The sequence below is a fragment of the Taudactylus pleione genome, unplaced genomic scaffold, assembly GCF_031769625.1.
Source record: "Taudactylus pleione unplaced genomic scaffold, aTauple2 ptg000258l, whole genome shotgun sequence".
Lineage (NCBI taxonomy): Eukaryota > Metazoa > Chordata > Amphibia > Anura > Myobatrachidae > Taudactylus > Taudactylus pleione.
Window position 1 is genome coordinate 3,823,902 of NW_028284660.1, and position 20,408 is coordinate 3,844,309.

The 20,408-nt window shown below is 38.9% G+C and overlaps 1 protein-coding gene across 3 annotated transcripts in view; it reads right to left on the reverse strand.

Moving 5' to 3' along the window:
- LOC148514818 (killer cell lectin-like receptor subfamily B member 1A) overlaps window positions 1-20,408 on the reverse strand; it is a 105,132-nt gene that overhangs the window by 42,268 nt on the left and 42,456 nt on the right. For all 3 annotated transcript variants that reach the window (XM_088480946.1, XM_088480947.1, XM_088480945.1), the window contains one exon: window positions 4,025-4,111. In XM_088480946.1, coding sequence (XP_088337072.1) covers window positions 4,025-4,111 — 87 coding nt within the window. The remainder of the gene's footprint in view (window positions 1-4,024; window positions 4,112-20,408) is intronic.

The following is a 20,408-nucleotide window of genomic DNA, read 5'->3' on the forward strand; positions in this document are numbered from 1 at the left end:
CCTCCAGTTTTTCACAAATTCTTATCATCCAGATCCAAGTCCAATTTTGATCCCCAATCCAACAATCCATCGCACAAAACTTTTTCTCGTATCTTGGATGACTCAGTAACCAAATATGCAGGGGCCTCAAAAATCAAACATCACAATATGTCTAAATCAGAGAGAGAAGCTTTTAAGAAAATGGGTCAATACCGAGACATTATCTTCTGCCCCGCTGACAAGAGGGGCGGAGTTGTAATTGAGGATTTAAAAGATTATCTTAGTGAAATCTATAGACAACTGTTGGACAGCAATACATATTTTAAGTTGACTTCAGATCCCACTGTATAATATAAAAAATAACTTGACCTCATCTTTCAACAACCTAAGGACAACAGAATGATAGCAGACAGCGTGTTTAGGGCCTTGATCCAAGAGTTTCCAGTATCCCCGGTGCTGTTTTCTGTCCCCAAAATTCATAAGGACTCATGTAATCCACCGGGCAGACCAATCATATCGGCCCGCAACTCACCATACCAACCAGTTTCACAGTTTTTAGACTCCATATTACAGCCATTGGTGGTCAAACAGCCTACTTTTATCAAAGATACCACCAGCTTCCTAAAATTACTTCAGACAGTGGACACCATACCAGAGGGCACTATCTTATGTGTCATGGATGTGAGTAATTTCTATTCAAGTTTACCGCACCAAGCAGGTTTGGAAGCCGTACAGGAGTTCTTGATTCAAGAAAACATGCAGTAAGTAGACCATGCCTTCTTCATGACACTTTTGCAGTTAACATTAAAAAGGGATTACTTTCTGTTCAATGGTCAGTTCTATTAGCAATGCTCAGGCTGTGCAATGGGCAGCAATGTGGCACCTTCCTTCGCCAACATTTTTATATTTAAAGAAGAGAAGATATTATTTTTTGACAATCCATCAATTTCAGTCCACATTTTGAAATATGCCTGTTATATAGATGACCTGTTTCTCTTGTGGACAGGAGGAGAATCAGCATTTATAGCACTCATGGAGAGTATAAATAAAAAAAACCTCCCCCATCAAGTTCACCTATCAATACAGTCCAACAATTATTAGCTACTTGGATGTACATGTCATGCTAAAAGGGAACACATTAAGCACAGCCCCTTATTCAAAACCCACAGATTAAAACACTCTCTTGCGAGCCAATAGCCACCATCCAAAATCTCTGATTAGAGGGTTACCCAAATCTCAAATGATTCGTATAGCCAGAATCAACAGTGATTCATCAACCTTGAACACAGAATTGGATAAAGTAGTGGAGAAATTCCTACACCATGGATATGACCTTCATCTGCTGAAGTTTCAAAAAGAAGAAGTCCTTCACAAGAGATTCTCTTACAACCCAGGAATAGAGATCAAAAACAAACCATTCCCTTGAAGAACAATTTTAGTACATCCAGCCCGGTCATACAAAGAGCCACCAAAGTCCTATGGCCATTCATTGCATCTGTTTTAAATATAAAAGCCCCATGTCTTGCTATATGAGAGCCAGAAATATTCGAGATGTCATTGTTCATGCGGACGTAACTGACTTTGATGTCAAACTGAAAGTTAATTTTCACTCTAAAGCTCCAGGATGTTACAAATGTTTGGGATGTGTCACTTGCCAATACATGTCCACGGGCCCTCCCTTTAACCATCCGCATTCAGGCCGAGCCATACGGATCAAACATGTCCTTAGTTACATGTCCAACCATATAGTCTACATCATTATATGTCCCTGCAGTTTATATTACGTGGGGAAGACGACTAGGACAATGAAAGAACGAATGGCGCTTCATCGTTCAGTCATCAAATCAGCACTTTCTAGAAAAACATCGGATCAACCAGTAGCCAGGCATTTTGCTGACAAAAGCATCCTATTGCTTCTTTGCGATACATGGCTGTAGATCACATTGCCCCCTCTATTAGAGGGGACAGAGCCAACAAGCTTCTGCAACGAGAAGCCCATTGGATTTACAACTTAAACATCATCCATCCCTCTGGATTGAACAACAAGATCTACGGAATATTTTCAAATAATTTTTTCAAATAAATGTTTTACAGATCTTTTTCCAATTTGTTTCAGATTTTTTCTCCTTTTTTAAAAAAAATATGGTCTTTTTTATTGTTATTTATTTAGGAAACATCAGTGTTTAGTTTTTTCTTGCGTCTTTTTATATAGTTTCTTTTTATCGTGTTACTTTGTTTCACTATCACACATCCTTTTCTTATACTTTACACATTTTCCTACAGTTTCAGTTAGCACATTATTCACACACACATGTACATCCTTTATTCTACACGTTCTCCACTTTTTCAAATCCATTATAGGTTCTACTTCTTCACTTCACAAACTAGTTTTTTTCTGCACACATACTTTTTCACCTTTTAGACTTAAACAAAACTAAAAAATGAGTGTATATCAATACTGGTTTTCACACTTTATTCCTCACCACATTTGTCATTTTGCAAACACACACACTCACAGACATGTTATGCACCAGTTTTATCAGTTTCTTCTTCATCACTGTTATGTTTCCCTATCTTTAACAATTTTGATCCACTTCAGCCCTGGTGGTGCGATATAGCTATTTCCTGATGCTTATATCTCAGCCCAATCTATTTTCCTTTTCTTTTTCTTCTTTCTCACAGAGCCGGCCCCACTGCGAGTGACGGCGCCTGGTGTAGCCAAGGCAACCCAGCGTCTGAACCCCGTGACGTCACCAGTCCTTTGACCCCGGAAGCGCCGGTTTACGGACGGAGATGGTGAAGCCGGCTATGATTGCACCGTGGGTGGTTACCTCTTCTTATTTAAGTTAAGACGGTTCACTATTACATTTGTTCACACCTTGACAAAGGGGCCGAGGAGCTCCGAAACGTTTGATTACTTTTTGTGACATCTTTCAATATATTTGACCCACATCAGTCTCCAAGTGCCGCAGTTTCTTTTGTGCTGTTTAACTTAATTTCTGCTGGGGGCACCGGGGCAAGTTGCTCAATTTACAGGAGTGCCGGTCTGTTTTTGTTGTTGTGTATAATATATATATATATATATATATAAATATATATATATATATATATATATATATATATAAAAATAATTTATATTCAAGGTCCAGCACTCCAAATCTCAATGTAGCCTTGGCCGGTGTAAGGTGCGGCACTTGGTGTGCAATTACAGGAATAGACAAACTGTTATGATCGCTTAAGTGTTAGTAACACTATAGTCAGCAATCTGACGATAGTGTTACTAACACTGAAAAGTTGATCATATCTGTTTGCCTATGCCTGTTATTGCAAACCAAGTGCCGCACCTTACTACTGCTTATATTATATATATATATATATATATATATATACACACACATATATTATACATATAAATAACAATGGCAGTCACTTTTCTGGCAAAGCTCTTGATTCTGAGAAGACGGCATCCTGCCCCGTCACCAGACTCCGCCCCTCGACAGTCCGCTCCCCTTAATAGACTCCGCCCCCATTAGGGCTGCTTCCAGAAATTTCCTGGGCTGGTTTTTTTACCCAATCCGCCCCTGCATACCACTAACAGTACATAACCATTTAGGCTCTCACAAAGCATTGAACCTCATAAACAGCTAATGCACCAGCAATATAGACACCATGGTGCTGATGCAGAGTTGAAAGCAAGTCGGTGTGGTGGACATATCCTGCATGTTCTCACCCTGCACATGCTCCCGAGCCAGCATACTGTATGAAAGTGTGGGCAATGCAGAATTATCCTTTTGAAGAAAGATGTGGCATTAAAACCTAATAATCATGTTAAACTTGGGTTGCTTTAAATAGGTTGACTTTTAGAAAAACTTTGACCCTATAACTTTTCCCACAAAGACCTACAGTATGGCTGTGCTTTATATGGTGGGATGTTTGATAGCCGAGCAGCCTTTGCCGTTGGTCTGACTGACACAATGTACAAAAATTTTTATTTAGCAGTTGGTCTGATTCTCCATGAGATAACTGTAGATGATAATGCACTTACCTTCTAGTGTCACGGTGGAGTTCACACAGAGCTGCTTCTTCATCTCTGTCCTACAGTTCTCATCATTTATATTTGAATAGTGATAAACTGAAAGAGACAGAGAGGCTATTTACTATCATTTTATTTAGGTAGGAAAAAAATGCTCTAAGCCATAAAAACCAGGCACATGCTTCCTTATATAATTTACTTTAGACAGTTAAAAGTTGATTGCTGGTGATATTGATTAGTCTGCCAGTACTGGGATCCCAAACAAGACACAACCAGTACCACCATTACAAATATTGTTACTTTTTAGGGATGTGACCAGACATGTTAGAACACAACTGCCCGTGAGTAGGGATCCACAGACATCTTGCCCATTTGTCATCTAGCAACTGAGGTGCAGGTTTATATAGACTGCAACAGTCACATGACAGTAATGCTGATTTATGCTGATTTCATATTTCTTATTGCCACGAACAGCGGTGATCAGAAATTCTAATTATCAAGTCTGAAACCTGATAATTAGTAAATATTCCCCTATTTGTAAATATGCCCCTATGTGTGAGAAACAAGAATTACTTTATTGTCTGTTCCTTAATTTGTAGATACTGTATATGTATAACAAGATCACAGCATATCAATATAAGTGACTCTAACATTGATAGAAATTGTTCCTTTCTTTTTATATATTCCTAAAAAGCTTGAGGGGTAAATTTATTAACTGTTGGGTTTGATTCTATTTAAAAAACGTCGGTCAACAAAGGGTATCGGCGTCAGATTGCAGTCTGAAAAACCAGCATTTGCTGTACGTTGTTTTAACTGCCATTTGAAATCCCCTGTTGTTACCTATTGGATTGCAAACCCCTATACTGCAGCAGATCTGACGGCTGTAGATGTCTGAGTACTGGTTAGGACACAAACAGGAGACATGTGGCTGTTGTACAGTAGCTGAGGATCTGGTTTCTGGTCAGGTTTTGGTTCTAAAGATTTATCATTAAAATTTGTGTTATTCATAATACCACATCCCTCTGTTAATGTAAGCCCCCTCTGCAAGACCACATCATCTTGGGGAAATTATCCCCCTACCCATCTTGATACCCCAGAATACAGCTGATGTGAATAATTTACCTTACTGTAGAAATGAAACAGAACAAGACACATTTAAGCACAGCAATAGTGCCAAGGTCAAGGTGCTATGAAAAGTCCTTTACGTTATCCTGTATAAGCTGATATTTGCACAGAAGTGGGTGGTTTTACAGATTTTAAAAAAGCAACATTAAAAAGATGTACTTGATGTTAGCTCACTACTCTAAATATGGAAACATTTTATTTAACGTATAGGTGTGCTTCTAGTGAAAGTAGTAGTAAAGTAGGCGTGCATCATGAAGTGGCCCTTGTACATGACTGTCAATTGCTTTATAGGAGCTCAGAACTTTAAAAGGGTTTTGGAATGTTGGGGTATATAAGTGGGAATGACAGTTAGAAGCTGAGTCATCAAGCAGTGAAAAAAAAAGTGGAGAAGTTGCCTAAAGTGACCTATCAGCTTCAAGGTAGCATTTATCAAGTACATTCTTTAAAATGATAGGTACAGTAGAAGTGTTTATCTGATCTGCAGAGAGATGTACATAGTGTATATCTATACTAATAATGGTACATTGACCAGTAAATCGATATACTGTAAATTAATTCCACATAATGGCTAAAACAAATAGCAAAGACAATTCCAAATGTCATGGCAGACAGTATACAGTCCTGGTAAAGAAACACAGCCAAGGTCTAACTAAATGTCAATATACAAACCCAGCTCTACAAACATAGCTACAATAGACTAGAGCAGAAGCTATCACCGGTGCAGGTGAAATGGCTAGTCATTTATGTACCACTGTTAACTGACTACTTCCCCCCCCAAAAAAAAAATTAAAAATAAAATAAACTAGAGGTCAGAAATTGAAATTATTGGTTTGTTTTTTTAAATGCATTTTAATGATTTTTCAAAAGTGAATGAAGAACATACATATTGAGAACAACATATAGCTTTTTATAGCTTTATATAGCTTTATAAGCTTATTTAGAGAGTTTAAGCATTATTGTGAAATGATGTGAGCATTACTGCGGGTCCAGTTATAACCCAATGAAAGGTGTATAACGTCAGACTCAGGGCGGTATTCAATTCCTGGCGAAAACAGCAGTTTTTTTGCCATCTGCGAAATCAGTTGATTTTCGCCAAAAGAAAAATGGGATGGGCAAAAAAAAAATAGGCGAAAATAGGCGAAAAAGTCAGGAAATTGCGCCTGTACCCCAAAAAATGGCGTACATCGTAAATTATTTTAGAAGTGTACGATTGGCTGTAATAAAAGTATTTTGGGGACTTAAAATGCGTTGGTTGGCGGTAATTTGCGTATACGGAGAAACATAAAAAAATTATAGAATTTTTTTTTCTGGAAATTACTTTTACACGTAAATTGAGGGTACGTTAAAATGGGTGCAAATATATTTTCGTGTCCGAAAGGCGTAATTTAAAATAACATAAAAAAACGTCTGCTGTGGCCACGTGCAATGTTTAAATCACTCTATGCATCCATAACGCCCCCCGAAAAACTAGACACAATACGTTCAAACCATTTTCAACAATTTTTTTTTCACTAAAATATAATTTTTGGGGTGTTTTATAATTTTTATGCAAATATAGGGATTTTGCATTTTTTTACCTTGTTTGAGATGGTGAAAATTTTTAGCCTGTTTTTATCCCCGTTTTCGCCTGTTTCCCTTTTTCACCTGTTTTTTTGTGAAAATCGGCTGATTTTGCCTCTGATTGAATATGGCCCTCAATCGCAACTGACTTGAATAAAAAGTACTGTAATTACTATAGCAAGTATATCACATCAAAAATGAACATCAGATAGTATACAATCTCTCACTTCCAATACAGGAAATAATAAAGAAAATAATATGTATTAAGACACGACGAGATAAAACAAGGGGGAGGGGGAGAACAATAGGTAAAGAGGTACAGGAAAACAAAGTGGGAAAATACATATGAAAACTCTTTATGATAGCAGAGGAAATTAATCACCAACATACAGTATATAGAAACCAGAGCCGTAACTAGACTTTTTGGTGCCCTGTGCCAGAAAGAGCATTGGCATCCCCCTCATTTTTCATAGGGACATAATGCACCAAAAAAGGGCCATGGCTTCATGGGGAAGGGTCAGGGAAGAGATAGGAGAGGCCAGGAGATGCTGGGGATGAAATAAGAGGAAGCTACGAGCAAGAATGATAATTAACAGAAATTTGACATGCCCAAACAGCGCCCCCTGACCTGTGGTGCCCTGTGCGATGGCACCGGCCGCACTACCCTAGCTATGGCCCTGGTAGAAACTTACCAATGTAATCCAGGACACATCATGAGTATTAACACTTCTTATAGAATATAAGAAACCCCATTTCAACATCTGGTAAAGTTGACTGTCTTTCAAACTAAATAGTCTTCATTAGTAAGAGCTTAACTACTTTTAAAAGAGGTATGTTTTTGGTCCAATTTAACAAAATTACTTTTTTTTATGCAATAGTGACTATTATTGTCAATATTGTTCTTAAATGTATGAGAGGAACCAGGGACTGTCAATTACTAAAATCCGCATATAATAATGCTAATGGGTCTATATATAACTGAAGGCGGAAAGTACAATGAATGAAATTAGAATCTTGTTCCAAAATGTTTTAATCTTAGAACAGCTCCAGAAGTTATGAGAAAACAGTGCCTTCTGTACTTTGCATTCGGTACATTCACCTCTCTCATCAGAAGCCATATGCGTATGTTGTCCCTGAGAGATATAGGTTCTGTGTATAGTGAGGAAATGACCTTCCTGCAGATTCGCCGAGGGGAGATATGTCAGTGGGAGTTCCAGTTTGGTCAGTAGTTCTGCCGAGACGAAGTTATCAGGAAAATCTTTGGACCAGTTGTCATTCAGCTGGTTCCACAATTTAGTTTTGTCAACAACAATAAGGTCCGAATAAAGATATTTTGTTTTATATGAGATGGATATAACAAATGATAATATGAATAATAATACATCGTCATCACTTTCCATACAGACCGGAGGAGAGAGAGAATGGGGGCTGTCCAAAGGGTTCTGAAAGAAATCCCCACTTTTTTTTAGCTAAAAATAGGGATTTTGCTTTTTTTTTTGCCTGATCTGGGATGGAGAAAACTTTTCTTCAGTTTTTTTTCTACAATTTCGTTTTCACCTATTTTTTGGCAAAAATATTGCCATTTTTGGTGAAAAACAGCCGTTTACGCCGCTAGTTGAATATGGCCCATAGTGTCTTATTTGTGAGTACATGTAAAAGTCTATAAGGCCACCAATAAATAGTCTGGGGTTGAAGACATCTTTAATTGCTATAATCCCCTTCTTTATCCATTCCTTAAATGTAATATTGTCAAGTGCTGCTAGGAAACAGGGCTTACCATTCAGCGGAATACACTTTGATGAGGTATGGTTGGTAGAAAGTATTTTATGCATTTTAATCAAGGAAAAGTATGTATCTATAAATGACATATTAGATTTTACATTAGCAGTAGATGTATTCTGGGAATGTGTAATAAAGCACCCAATGAATACAGAGAAACCAGAGCCTCTTCTAAATGTAGACTAGTGTATGTTGAAAATAACAATATCCAATCAGATATATATCTCTGCATATTATAGTCGTTATATACAAAGATATGTTGAATTATTGCATGCATTACTGTTACTGTGATATTTTTATAAGTGTACTGCTTAGCTACTTCCACAAGATGGCACCGATGATAAAGTGTATTAGCATGTGATTCTAACATTTGCCTTTATGCATTTTTGATCCTTCTAGGCATCCGTATTTGTAGTCCATTTTTATTGGTGGTGGGTGTTTCACTAAGGTAGTGTCTAAATCCCCTTCATGGAGAGGACCCTGACGTCATCAACCAGTGTCCAGCATCATTCCCTACCATCCAAGTGGGCATAGAGGGGGAACATAACCATGTGGCGAGCGTAGCGAGCCACCGAGCCCAAAGCTTGGGGAGCGCAGCGAGCCCACAAGGTGACAATCTATTTTTAAGTAGGGACATGTGCAAAAATGGTGTTTAAAGGAATGAAGTGGTGCTTCATAAAAGTAAAATAAAAATAAAATTAAATTGGAAACAAAAAAACAGGAGACAAAAGCTGCCTCTCCCAGCACTTGTAGATCTATCCCAAAAAGATCTAAAAGGTATAGAGGCAAATGAAGGTCGGTGTGTAAGGTGGCGCCAATGTTTTGACAAAAGTGTAAGTATTTAAGGACAATACTAAAAGTGATAAGTATCCTCCTTATGATTTCTCCAAAGAGATATGGATGATTTTTCATAAATATGTGAAGACAAAGATTGATAGAAAACAATGGGTGGTATCTTAAGATATTAAACAATAGAACAAAGCAGGTATCTTTATGCCTTCACCTTAAAATATATATAGGTGTATACATGTCTTAAAATAATGATGCATACCTTACTTACATGGGTAAGGTATAGATTAAGCATCTCACAGTATCTTTAAAGCTGTGGGTGCGTACCATATACCCACAGCCAAATGGGTGTGTGGAATCCTCTCAAGGTATCTTTACAATTAATCCATCCAATCCAAATGATAAAAATAAAAGTTTCTTTATTGTATGACACAGCAATAAATAAAAAAGTAGGATAAAGCGTTGCTAGGTGAGGACCAGTACTTCACTCAGAAAAAAGGTAATAAACTGGATGATAAAAGTATGACCTAGTAGGCCCGGTGTCTATGTGGTCAAAATTAAGATGGTACCTTCCTTCGGGTGACAGGGCCAGTAAAATCACTCTGCAAAGCCTCCTCCGTCCAACGCATTTCGAGAGGTGTCCTCTCTTTTTCAAGGCATGGAGGGAAGTGTTCAGAATGGCTCTTTTTATAGGGAGTCATAAGATGGCAGCGTTTCCGGTTCCTGGCCGGAACAATTTACTTGTTTAGCTGGCCTTCATGGGCATGAACTGCACTTCTACCCTCACTCACGTCACTTCCAGCTCCCTAGCAAGAAGGTGAAATAGAGCCAACCATTTCACTAACAGTATATCACTGCTGCTGTATTCCCAGAAGGGCTCAGGCATGCAGATCACAGGGTGAAAGCATAAATAAGGTGAATTTGTTTAATTATATCTTTATTGTATCCTGAGGAAAGAACCATTACAGAGTTCTGAAATGTTGATTAACCTACCTACGGGTGTAATGTGTGTTTGAGAAATGGCTGGGAGTGCCGCCCATTGCTTTATATATATATATATATATATATATATATATATATTATATACGAAATGCCTGGCACTCTTGTTTGTCAAGACCAACTTGCCTGGTGCCAGTCCCCAATAGACATAAATCACGGCAGCACTGGACGGCACTCTGAGTCTGTAAATGATGAAAACAAATCTCCAGGACACTGAGATGTATTATCGATGTTTCAGGGAACCAACCCCTTCATTTAGAGACTCAGAGTGCCGTCCAGTGATGCCGTGATTTTTTTAATATATATATATATATATATATATATATATATATAGACAAATGTTAGGTCGCACACAAAACTTATGTAGGAGTCCGCGGATCACAAAATTTATAGCAAATGAGCCCTATAGAGAGCAAAAGATCCAGCACACATTTTACAAAAAGTAACATGAAAAATATTTAATGTTTAAAAATCACCATCAGGGTATAATAGCAAGCAATAACGCAGTATAGTATGAAGTAATACTCAGCACATCTTTAGAAATGTATTGCCTCTATAGGGCCCGGGGAGACACGCTCTGAACCCGGCTGGCTCCGACAGCTGTTTCGGGTTACCGGCCTCAGGGAACCACAAAACACTATTGAGCCCATGGCCAGTTAAAAACCCACCACCTTGATTGTGAGATAACTCACCTGTGTAGATTCATCACCAGCATCACACCGCAGCCTGAACGCCCGCCGGCTCCATGCCACATGCTGTCTGCCAGCTCCGTCCGTCACACCGGAAGTGACGTCAGACGGAACCAATCTGTACTAGCCAGGCAGCGGGGAAGGCATCGGGGTTCCTAAGTCACCGGAAGTGACGCTCGCGGACCTCACACAGCCATATACAATGTAAACAAAATATAAACACGTGACTTTGGACACAAATAAATGTCCAATATTATATCACAATTATCAAGACAAACATCTATTAGCACCTATGGACCAAATACATGACATCTACAATACATATACATAGAAATACACAAAAACAAACACAAGACTTTTGGCATATAGCAAACAGCATTGGCAAACTGGATATTAGAACCAACTAGATATAGGAGGATCTACATAAGACAAATATAATGTAATAGATAGAGGATGGGCTGAACCAGTATTCTATACTCTTAAATATACATCAAGCACTGTTTATTGACCTAGATAGGGTGCAAATGTAAATTCTTCGTTTAGTCCATGGGGAACCATGGTCCCAAGCTTATAGATCCATCTGCATTCTTGTTTCAGGAGCAGTTTATCTCTGTTACCACCCCTGCGTAACGGGGGCACATGGTCAATGGGCATAACTAGAAAGTCCTTAAGAGAGTGACCTTCTTTAACAAAGTGTCTTGCCACCGGTGGAGTAGCTGATTCCAATTTCACATAGGCTTTTCTAATCGAGGATCTATGCATTGCTGTACTTTCTTTCAACATACGAATTGTTTTGCCCACATAGATTTTTTGACAAGGGCATATAATCACGTAGATGATATATTTTCTGTCACAGCTCATACGATGTGTAAGAGGATATATTGTTCCTTTCGTGGGATGGACAAATGTATCACCAGTTTTCATATTGCTACAGTTCACACAACCAGTACATCTGAAGGAGCCTTTCTGCAGTCTTAGCCAACTATTGGCTGTATCTCCTGTAGAAGCAATATCGGAGCATGAAACTCTCTCTTTCAGATTATTACTCCTTTTATAGCAGAACATTGGTTTATTTTTACAAATGTCCTTCAAGACTGGGTCAGTTTGAATAATGTGCCAGTGGCGTAATATGGCTTTTTTGATTACCCCTGAGGTGATAGAAAATGTGCTGGAAAAAATTAATCTCAGGTCATTGTCCTCTTCCCTGTGGGACGGTTTTAACAGATCCTCTCTCTTTAATAGTTTGCATCTTTCAATAGCTTTTTTTAACGTCTCTCGATGAATACGCTCTTTCAATAAATTTGTTACCCATATTTTCCAGGGCATCCGGCAGATCACATTCATCGGAAGTTATACGCACTACTCTTAGTAGTTGAGAGTATGGTAAACCCTTCTTAAGCGGTGCTGGGTGAAAACTGGAGGCCTCCAATAGCATATTTTTATCTGTAGGCTTCCTAAAGATTTTTGTTGAAATTTGTCCATGTGAGACCATAACGTTAACATCTAGGTAGTTAATTTGTTCAGTACTTGAGGCGTAGGTGAATCTAATAGATCCTGGTAACTGGTTCAAGCCCTCCATAAACTCCCTGAGAGCAATCTCACCCCCAGTCCACAGCATAAAAAGGTCATCAATAAATCTCACGTAGAATAAAATAAAACGTGAAAAAAGTGAATTAGCCAAAATGTGTAATTTTTCAAAACAATACATAAACAAGTTGGCGTACGCCGGGGCCATATTAGACCCCATTGCCGTTCCTTTCAACTGTAAATAAAAAGCGTTATTAAACAAAAAATAATTCTTATGTAAAATAACTTCCATCAGTAACAGCAGAAACTCAATAGGAGGACCCATATACTGTGGACTGGAGGTCAGAACCTCCCTGACTGCTTGCATTCCCTCAGTATGACCTATATTCGTATATAAGCTGGTGACGTCTAACGTCACCAGTAAACAATCTTGTGGTAACTGACCAATGGAGGACACCTTGCAGAGGAAATCGGAGGTATCTTTCAAGAAATAAGGTGTACTCTGTACAATAGGCTGTAGATAGTAGTCTACGTACTGTGACAAACTCTGGCAAAGTGATCCACAGGAACTAATTATAGATCTACCAGGAGGTTGTATAAGCGACTTCTGCACTTTGGGTAGCATGTATAGTAGTGGTATTCTGGGAAAATCTTGTTTCAAAAAACAAACAGTATGGTCATCAATCCAGCCATTAATATGGCCCATTTGGATTATTGAATCTATTTCTCTTTTAAACTTATCTGTAGGGTCAAACGTGAGTCGTTTATAACAATCAGTGTCTGCCAATTGGCGCATGACTTCTTTGACATAATCCTCGTGGTTCATAACCACAATTCCCCCACCCTTATCGGCGGGGCGGATGACAATTGAGGAATTTTCACGTAATTGTTTAATGGCTAAATTTTCAGATTTAGAAAGGTTGGAGTGGTAGATCTTAGCTTTTTGTACAGCGGATAAAGTATCAGACTTAACAAGTCTCATAAAAGTTTCTATAGAGGCATTTGATGAGGGGGGATCGAAAGAACTAGTAACTCTAAAGGGACTTTTAGTGAACTCCTGATCTCCCTTTCTAGCAAAATAATCCTTAATTCTTAATGTCCGATGGAAACAATAAAGTTCCTTCTCATAGTCGAAACTATGTTGTCTAAAAGTCTGGACAAAAGATAGGCCTCTGGAAAGCACAGATATCTCCTGTTCAGAAAGTAGATGATCAGACAAATTGAATATAGTTACCTCTTGGGTCCCTTGTACCCCCCCCCCATTTTTTTGTGTTTGTACCCGCCCCTCCTACACTTCCTTCTACCCTTTCTTTTGATGTGCCCCTTGTATACATCCTTTCCCCTAAAAAATGACTCCTGGCCCCTGGATTATCTGAATCACTTTGCAAGGTGTCTATATCGGTAAATTGCATTTCCGCTCTTCTACGACCTCCCACGACATTTCTCCAAGGACATCTAGTGACCTGGCTTACAAGCCAAGGATAGACTTTCAAATCTTTATAGTCCTTCTTGACTTTATTATATTTGGTTTTCTTAAAGAATAGTAGGTCAGCTTTAAATTTGTTAATGGTGTCCTCCAATTTGGCCAGCCAATCCACTCCATTATCTCCTTTTAACACTTCCATGCCAGTAGCCTCACATGTTGCTATATCCTTTTTCACACAATCTTTATCACAATTAGCCTGCTGCACTACTAGTACCATGAGGTCCAGGCTACACTGGTTTAAAATCAAGCACCATTGCCTGCAAAAATCTTTATTATTACGTCCCAAAGTAGGCTGGTTGTGAATCCTAAATCCTCTCGGTATAAGTCCCTCCTTGTGGTATTGTGATAAGGTCAAACCATGCAGCTCTAATTCCACCAACCATTTACGTAATTTACTCAAATCTGAAAAGGTTTCAGGTGGGGAATCGACATCAAAGGCTAATTGTGAAGTGTTTGTAAACAAGATTTTGGATATGTCTTTGTCCAGAAATCTCTTGGTCCCCATAATCTCTCCCATGTCTTGTTCCATAATAGAATAGATAAAATCTCACAATTCTGAGATGAAGAATGGGGTAAAAACCCTCACAGTCAAAAAATCCAAACTTGAACAATAATCATTCAAAACTTGAAGCTTATATTGGTAAGCGTGGTGCAACCTATATACATAACCAATGCATATAGATATAGACAAATGTTAGGTCACACACAAAACTTATGTAGGAGTGCGCGGATCACAAAATTTATAGCAAATGAGCCCTAGAGAGAGCAAAAGATCCAGCAGACCTTTTACAAAAAGTAACATGAAAAATATTTAATGTTTAAAAATCACCATCAGGGTATAATAGCAAGCCATAACGCAGTATAGTATGAAGTAATACTCAGCACATCTTTAGAAATGTATTGCCTCTATAGGGCCCGAGGAGACACGCTCTGAACCTGGCTGGCTCCGACAGCTGTTTCGGGTTACCGTCCTCAGGGAACCACAAAACACTATTGAGCCCATGGCCAGTTAAATACCCACCACCTTGATTGTGAGATAACTCACCTATGTAGCGTCATCACCAGCATCACACCGCCGCCTGAACGCCCGCCGGCTCCATGCCACATGCTGTCAACCAGCTCCGTCCGTCACACCGGAAGTGACGTCAGACGGAACCAATCTGTACTAGCCAGGCAGCGGGGAAGGCATCGGGGTTCCTAGGTTGCCGGAAGTGACGCTCGCAGACCTCACACAGCCATATACAATGTAAACAAAACATAAACACGTGACTTTGGACACAAATGTCCAATATTATATCACAATTATCAAGACAAACATCTATTAGCACCTATGGACCAAATACATGACATCTACAATACATATACATAGAAATACACAAAAACAAACACAAGAAATTTAAAGCTGACCTACTATTCTTTAAGAAAACCAAATATAAAAAAGTCAAGGAGGACTATAAAGATTTGAAAGTCTATCCTTGGCTTGTAAGCCAGGTCACTAGACGTCCTTGGAGAAATGTCAGGGGAGGTCGAAGAAGAGCGGAAATGCAATTTACCGATATAGACACCTCGCAAAATGATTCAGATAATCCAGGGGCCAGGAGTCATTTTTTAGGGGAAAGGATGTATACAAGGGGCACATCAAAAGAAAGGGTAGAAGGAAGTGTAGAAGGGGCGGGTACAAACACAAAAAAACAGGGGGGAGGGTACAAGGGACCCAAGAGGTAACTATATTCAATTTGTCTGATCATCTACTTTCTGAACAGGAGATATCTGTGCTTTCCAGAGGCCTATCTTTTGTCCAGACTTTTAGACAACATAGTTTCGACTATGAGAAGGAACTTTATTGTTTCCATCGGACATTAAGAATTAAGGATTATTTTGCTAGAAAGGGAGATTAGGAGTTCACTAAAAGTCCCTTTAGAGTTACTAGTTCTTTCGATCCCCCCTCATCAGATGCCTCTATAGAGACTTTTATGAGACTTGTTAAGTCTGATACTTTACCCGCTGTACAAAAAGCTAAGATCTACCACTCCAACCTTTCTAAATCTGAAAATTTAGCCATTAAACAATTACGTGAAAATTCCTCAATTGTCATCCGCCCCGCCGATAAGGGTGGGGGAATTGTGGTTATGAACCACGAGGATTATGTCAAAGAAGTCATGCGCCAATTGGCAGACACTGATTGTTATAAACGACTCACGTTTGACCCTACAGATAAGTTTAAAAGAGAAATAGATTCAATAATCCAAATGGGCCATATTAATGGCTGGATTGATGACCATACTGTTCGTTATTTGAAACAAGATTTTCACAGAATACCACTACTATACATGCTACCCAAAGTGCAGAAGTCGCTTATACAACCTCCTGGTAGACCTATAATTAGTTCCTGTGGATCACTTTGCCAGAGTTTGTCACAGTACGTAGACTACTATCTACAGCCTATTGTACAGAGTATACCTTATTTCTTGAAAGATACCTCCGATTTCCTCGGCAAGGTGTCCTCCATTGGCCAGTTACCACAAGATTGTTTACTGGTGACGTTAGACATCACCAGCTTATATACGAATATAGGTCATACTGAGGGAATGCAAGCGGTCAGGGAGGTTCTGACCTCCAGTCCACAGTATATGGGTCCTCCTATTGAGTTTCTGCTGTTACTGATGGAAGTTATTTTACATAAGAATTATTTTTTGTTTAATAACGCTTTTTATTTACAGTTGAAAGGAACGGCAATGGGGTCTAATATGGCCCCGGCGTATGCCAACTTGTTTATGTATTGTTTTGAAAAATTACACATTTTGGCTAATTCACTTTTTTCACGTTTTATTTTATTCTACGTGAGATTTATTGATGACCTTTTTATGCTGTGGACTTGGGGTGAGATTGCTCTCAGGGAGTTTATGGAGGGCTTGAACCAGTTACCAGGATCTATTAGATTCACCTACGCCTCTAGTACTGAACAAATTAACTACCTAGATGTTAACGTTATGGTCTCACATGGACAAATTTCAACAAAAATCTTTAGGAAGCCTACAGATAAAAATATGCTATTGGAGGCCTCCAGTTTTCACCCAGCACCACTTAAGAAGGGTTTACCATACTCTCAACTACTAAGAGTAGTGCGTATAACTTCCGATGAACGTGATCTGCCGGATGCCCTGGAAAATTTGGGCAACAAATTTATGGAAAGAGGGTATTCATCGAGAGAAGTTAAAAAAGCTATTGAAAGATGCAAACTATTAAAGAGAGAGGATCTGTTAAAACCGTCCCACAGGGAAGAGGACAATGACCTGAGATTAATTTTTTCCAGCACATTTTCTATCACCTCAGGGGTAATCAAAAAAGCCATATTACGCCACTGGCACATTATTCAAACTGACCCAGTCTTGAAGGACATTTGTAAAAATAAACCAATGTTCTGCTATAAAAGGAGTAATAATCTGAAAGAGAGAGTTTCATGCTCCGATATTGCTTCTACAGGAGATACAGCCAATAGTTGGCTAAGACTGCAGAAAGGCTCCTTCAGATGTACTGGTTGTGTGAACTGTAGCAATATGAAAACTGGTGATACATTTGTCCATCCCATGAAAGGAACAATATATCCCCTTAAACATCGTATCGGCTGTGACACAAAATATGTCATCTACGTGATTATATGCCCTTGTCAAAAAATCTATGTGGGCAAACCAATTCATATGTTGAAAGAAAGTACAGCAATGCATAGATCCTCGATTAGAAAAGCCTATGTGAAATTGGAATCAGCTACTCCACCGGTGGCAAGACACTTTGTTAAATAAGGTCACTCTCTTAAGGACTTTCTAGTTATGCCCATTGACCATGTGCCCCCGTTACGCAGGGGTGGTAACAGAGATAAACTGCTCCTGAAACAAGAATGCAGATGGATCTATAAGCTTGGGACCATGGTTCCCCATGGACTAAACGAAGAATTTACATTTGCACCCTATCTAGGTCAATAAACAGTGCTTGATGTATATTTAAGAGTATAGAATACTGGTTCAGCCCATCCTCTATCTATTACATTATATTTGTCTTATGTAGATCCTCCTATATCTAGTTGGTTCTAATATCCAGTTTGCCAATGCTGTTTGCTATATGCCAAAAGTCTTGTGTTTGTGTTTGTGTATTTCTATGTATATGTATTGTAGATGTCATGTATTTGGTCCATAGGTGCTAATAGATGTTTGTCTTGATAATTGTGATATAATATTGGACATTTATTTGTGTCCAAAGTCACGTGTTTATGTTTTGTTTACATTGTATATGGCTGTGTGAGGTCCGCGAGCGTCACTTCCGGTGACCTAGGAACCCCGATGCCTTCCCCGCTGCCTGGCTAGTACAGTTTGGTTCCGTTTGACATCACTTCCGGTGTGACGGACGGAGCTGGCTGACAGCATGTGGCATGGAGCCGGCGGGCGTTCAGGCGGTGGTGTGACGCTGGTGATGACGCTACACAGGTGAGTTATCTCACAATCAAGGTGGTGGGTATTTAACTGGCCATGGGCTCAATAGTGTTTTGTGGTTCCACTGAGGACGGTAACCCGAAACAGCTGTCGGAGCCAGCCAGGTTCAGAGCGTGTCTCCCCGGGCCCTATAGAGGCAATACATTTCTAAAGATGTGCTGAGTATTACTTCATACTATACTGCGTTATGGCTTGCTATTATACCCTGATGGTGATTTTTAAACATTAAATATTTTTCATGTTACTTTGCTCTCTATAGGGCTCATTTGCTATATATATATATATATATTTATATATATATATATATATATATATATATTTCCAGCAGGTACAGCACTCTCCTTCCTGTATTTAAATAGCCATGGTGCCCACTACATTCAATTTTATAAGGATCCAGGTGCAGCATTTGGCGGACTTAGTAACAACAAAATCACATCTGTTTTAAAGCAATGTTTTTCGGGCTTTATTGCCCTTCGTCAGGCTGCATAAACATCAACACATAATACACAAATACATACCTTAAATACCCACTACCATCTTCTGACACGTGCCAGGTCCCTCTCGTAAAGCCCCGTCCTGTGTGCTGGACTTCTGGTCATGCTGGAAACACATCCACACACTTATGATGCAACTGTCACCATGGAAACCCGACGCCTATCAGGAGAAGCAAAATCATGTATATATATATATAAACAAATCACCATGTAAAACATACAATAAGATCATGAAAATTCATCATATAGATAAAAAAACATTAAAAAGCAGTGTATACAAATAAAGGTTCCTTGAGCATATTAGGAAATAATCACTAGTGTTATAATAAAAGAGTATTGCTATAGGAACTCTATCTACACTGACAAGATATTAACTCTTTTAATCCATACAGGATCTTAGAAAAATATATTGTAATTAAGTTGATCGTTCAGACCCTTAGGTATAACAGTATCTAGGAGGTGGATTCATTTATGTTTAGCCTCAACAAAATGTCGAGCAACAGGTTGCTCAGATCCTTTTCCATTAATAGCAGATCTAATAGCTGATCTATGTAGGGCCATGCGCTCCTTGAAGTTCACATGGTTTTCCCTACAAAGCAGAGTCCACACGGACATGTAATCAAATACACCACAAAGGTGCTAGAACAGGTCAGACGGTGTCATATCTCATATTTATATCCAGAGTGGGGATGATACAAAAATCTGCCTGTCAACATATGACCACATGTAGTGCACCCCAAACACTTGTAGCATCCAAAAGTGGGTCTACACATTAATTTAGATGTCCTATTGAATTCCGTAATGTCGGAGTGGACCACCCAGTCTTTAATATTTTTTCCTCTCTTGTAGCATGGTCTAATTCTTGTTTTCCTGAGAGATGGTAAGTCTCGATCATTTTGGACAATTGGCCATGATTGTTCACTTGCCCTATGGATATCTCTGAGGGCCGTGTTGTAAGTACAGTATGTACCCAGTAAAGGACATCATCTGTCATTTCCTTATCTTTATGTCTAAAAGTTTCTTCTCTGGGGATTAAATCCACTTTATTCCGTGCCGATTGTAGTGTTTTTTCAGTGTAGCCTTTCGTTCTAAATATGTCTAACATATTCTCCAATTGCTCATCAAGTATAGTAGAGTCACTAGTAATTATTTTAACTCTTAATGATTGAGAGTAAGGTGAGCTACTAATCGTAGAGGATGGGTGCAAACTATCCGCTTTCAACAGTGTGTTTCTGTCTGTTGGTTTAGAGTAAATTTTAGTAGATATTTTATTCTCATTCACCACAATGGTGATATCTAAAAAGTCAATCTCTTCAAGACTCGTATAGTAAGTAAATTTGATTTGGTTATCTAATCCATTGATACCCTCAATTAGATTTTTAAAATCATTACATTCCCCTCTCCAGAACAGGATCACATCATCAATGTATCTCTTGTAGAAAAAGACTCTGTCTCTCATATCTC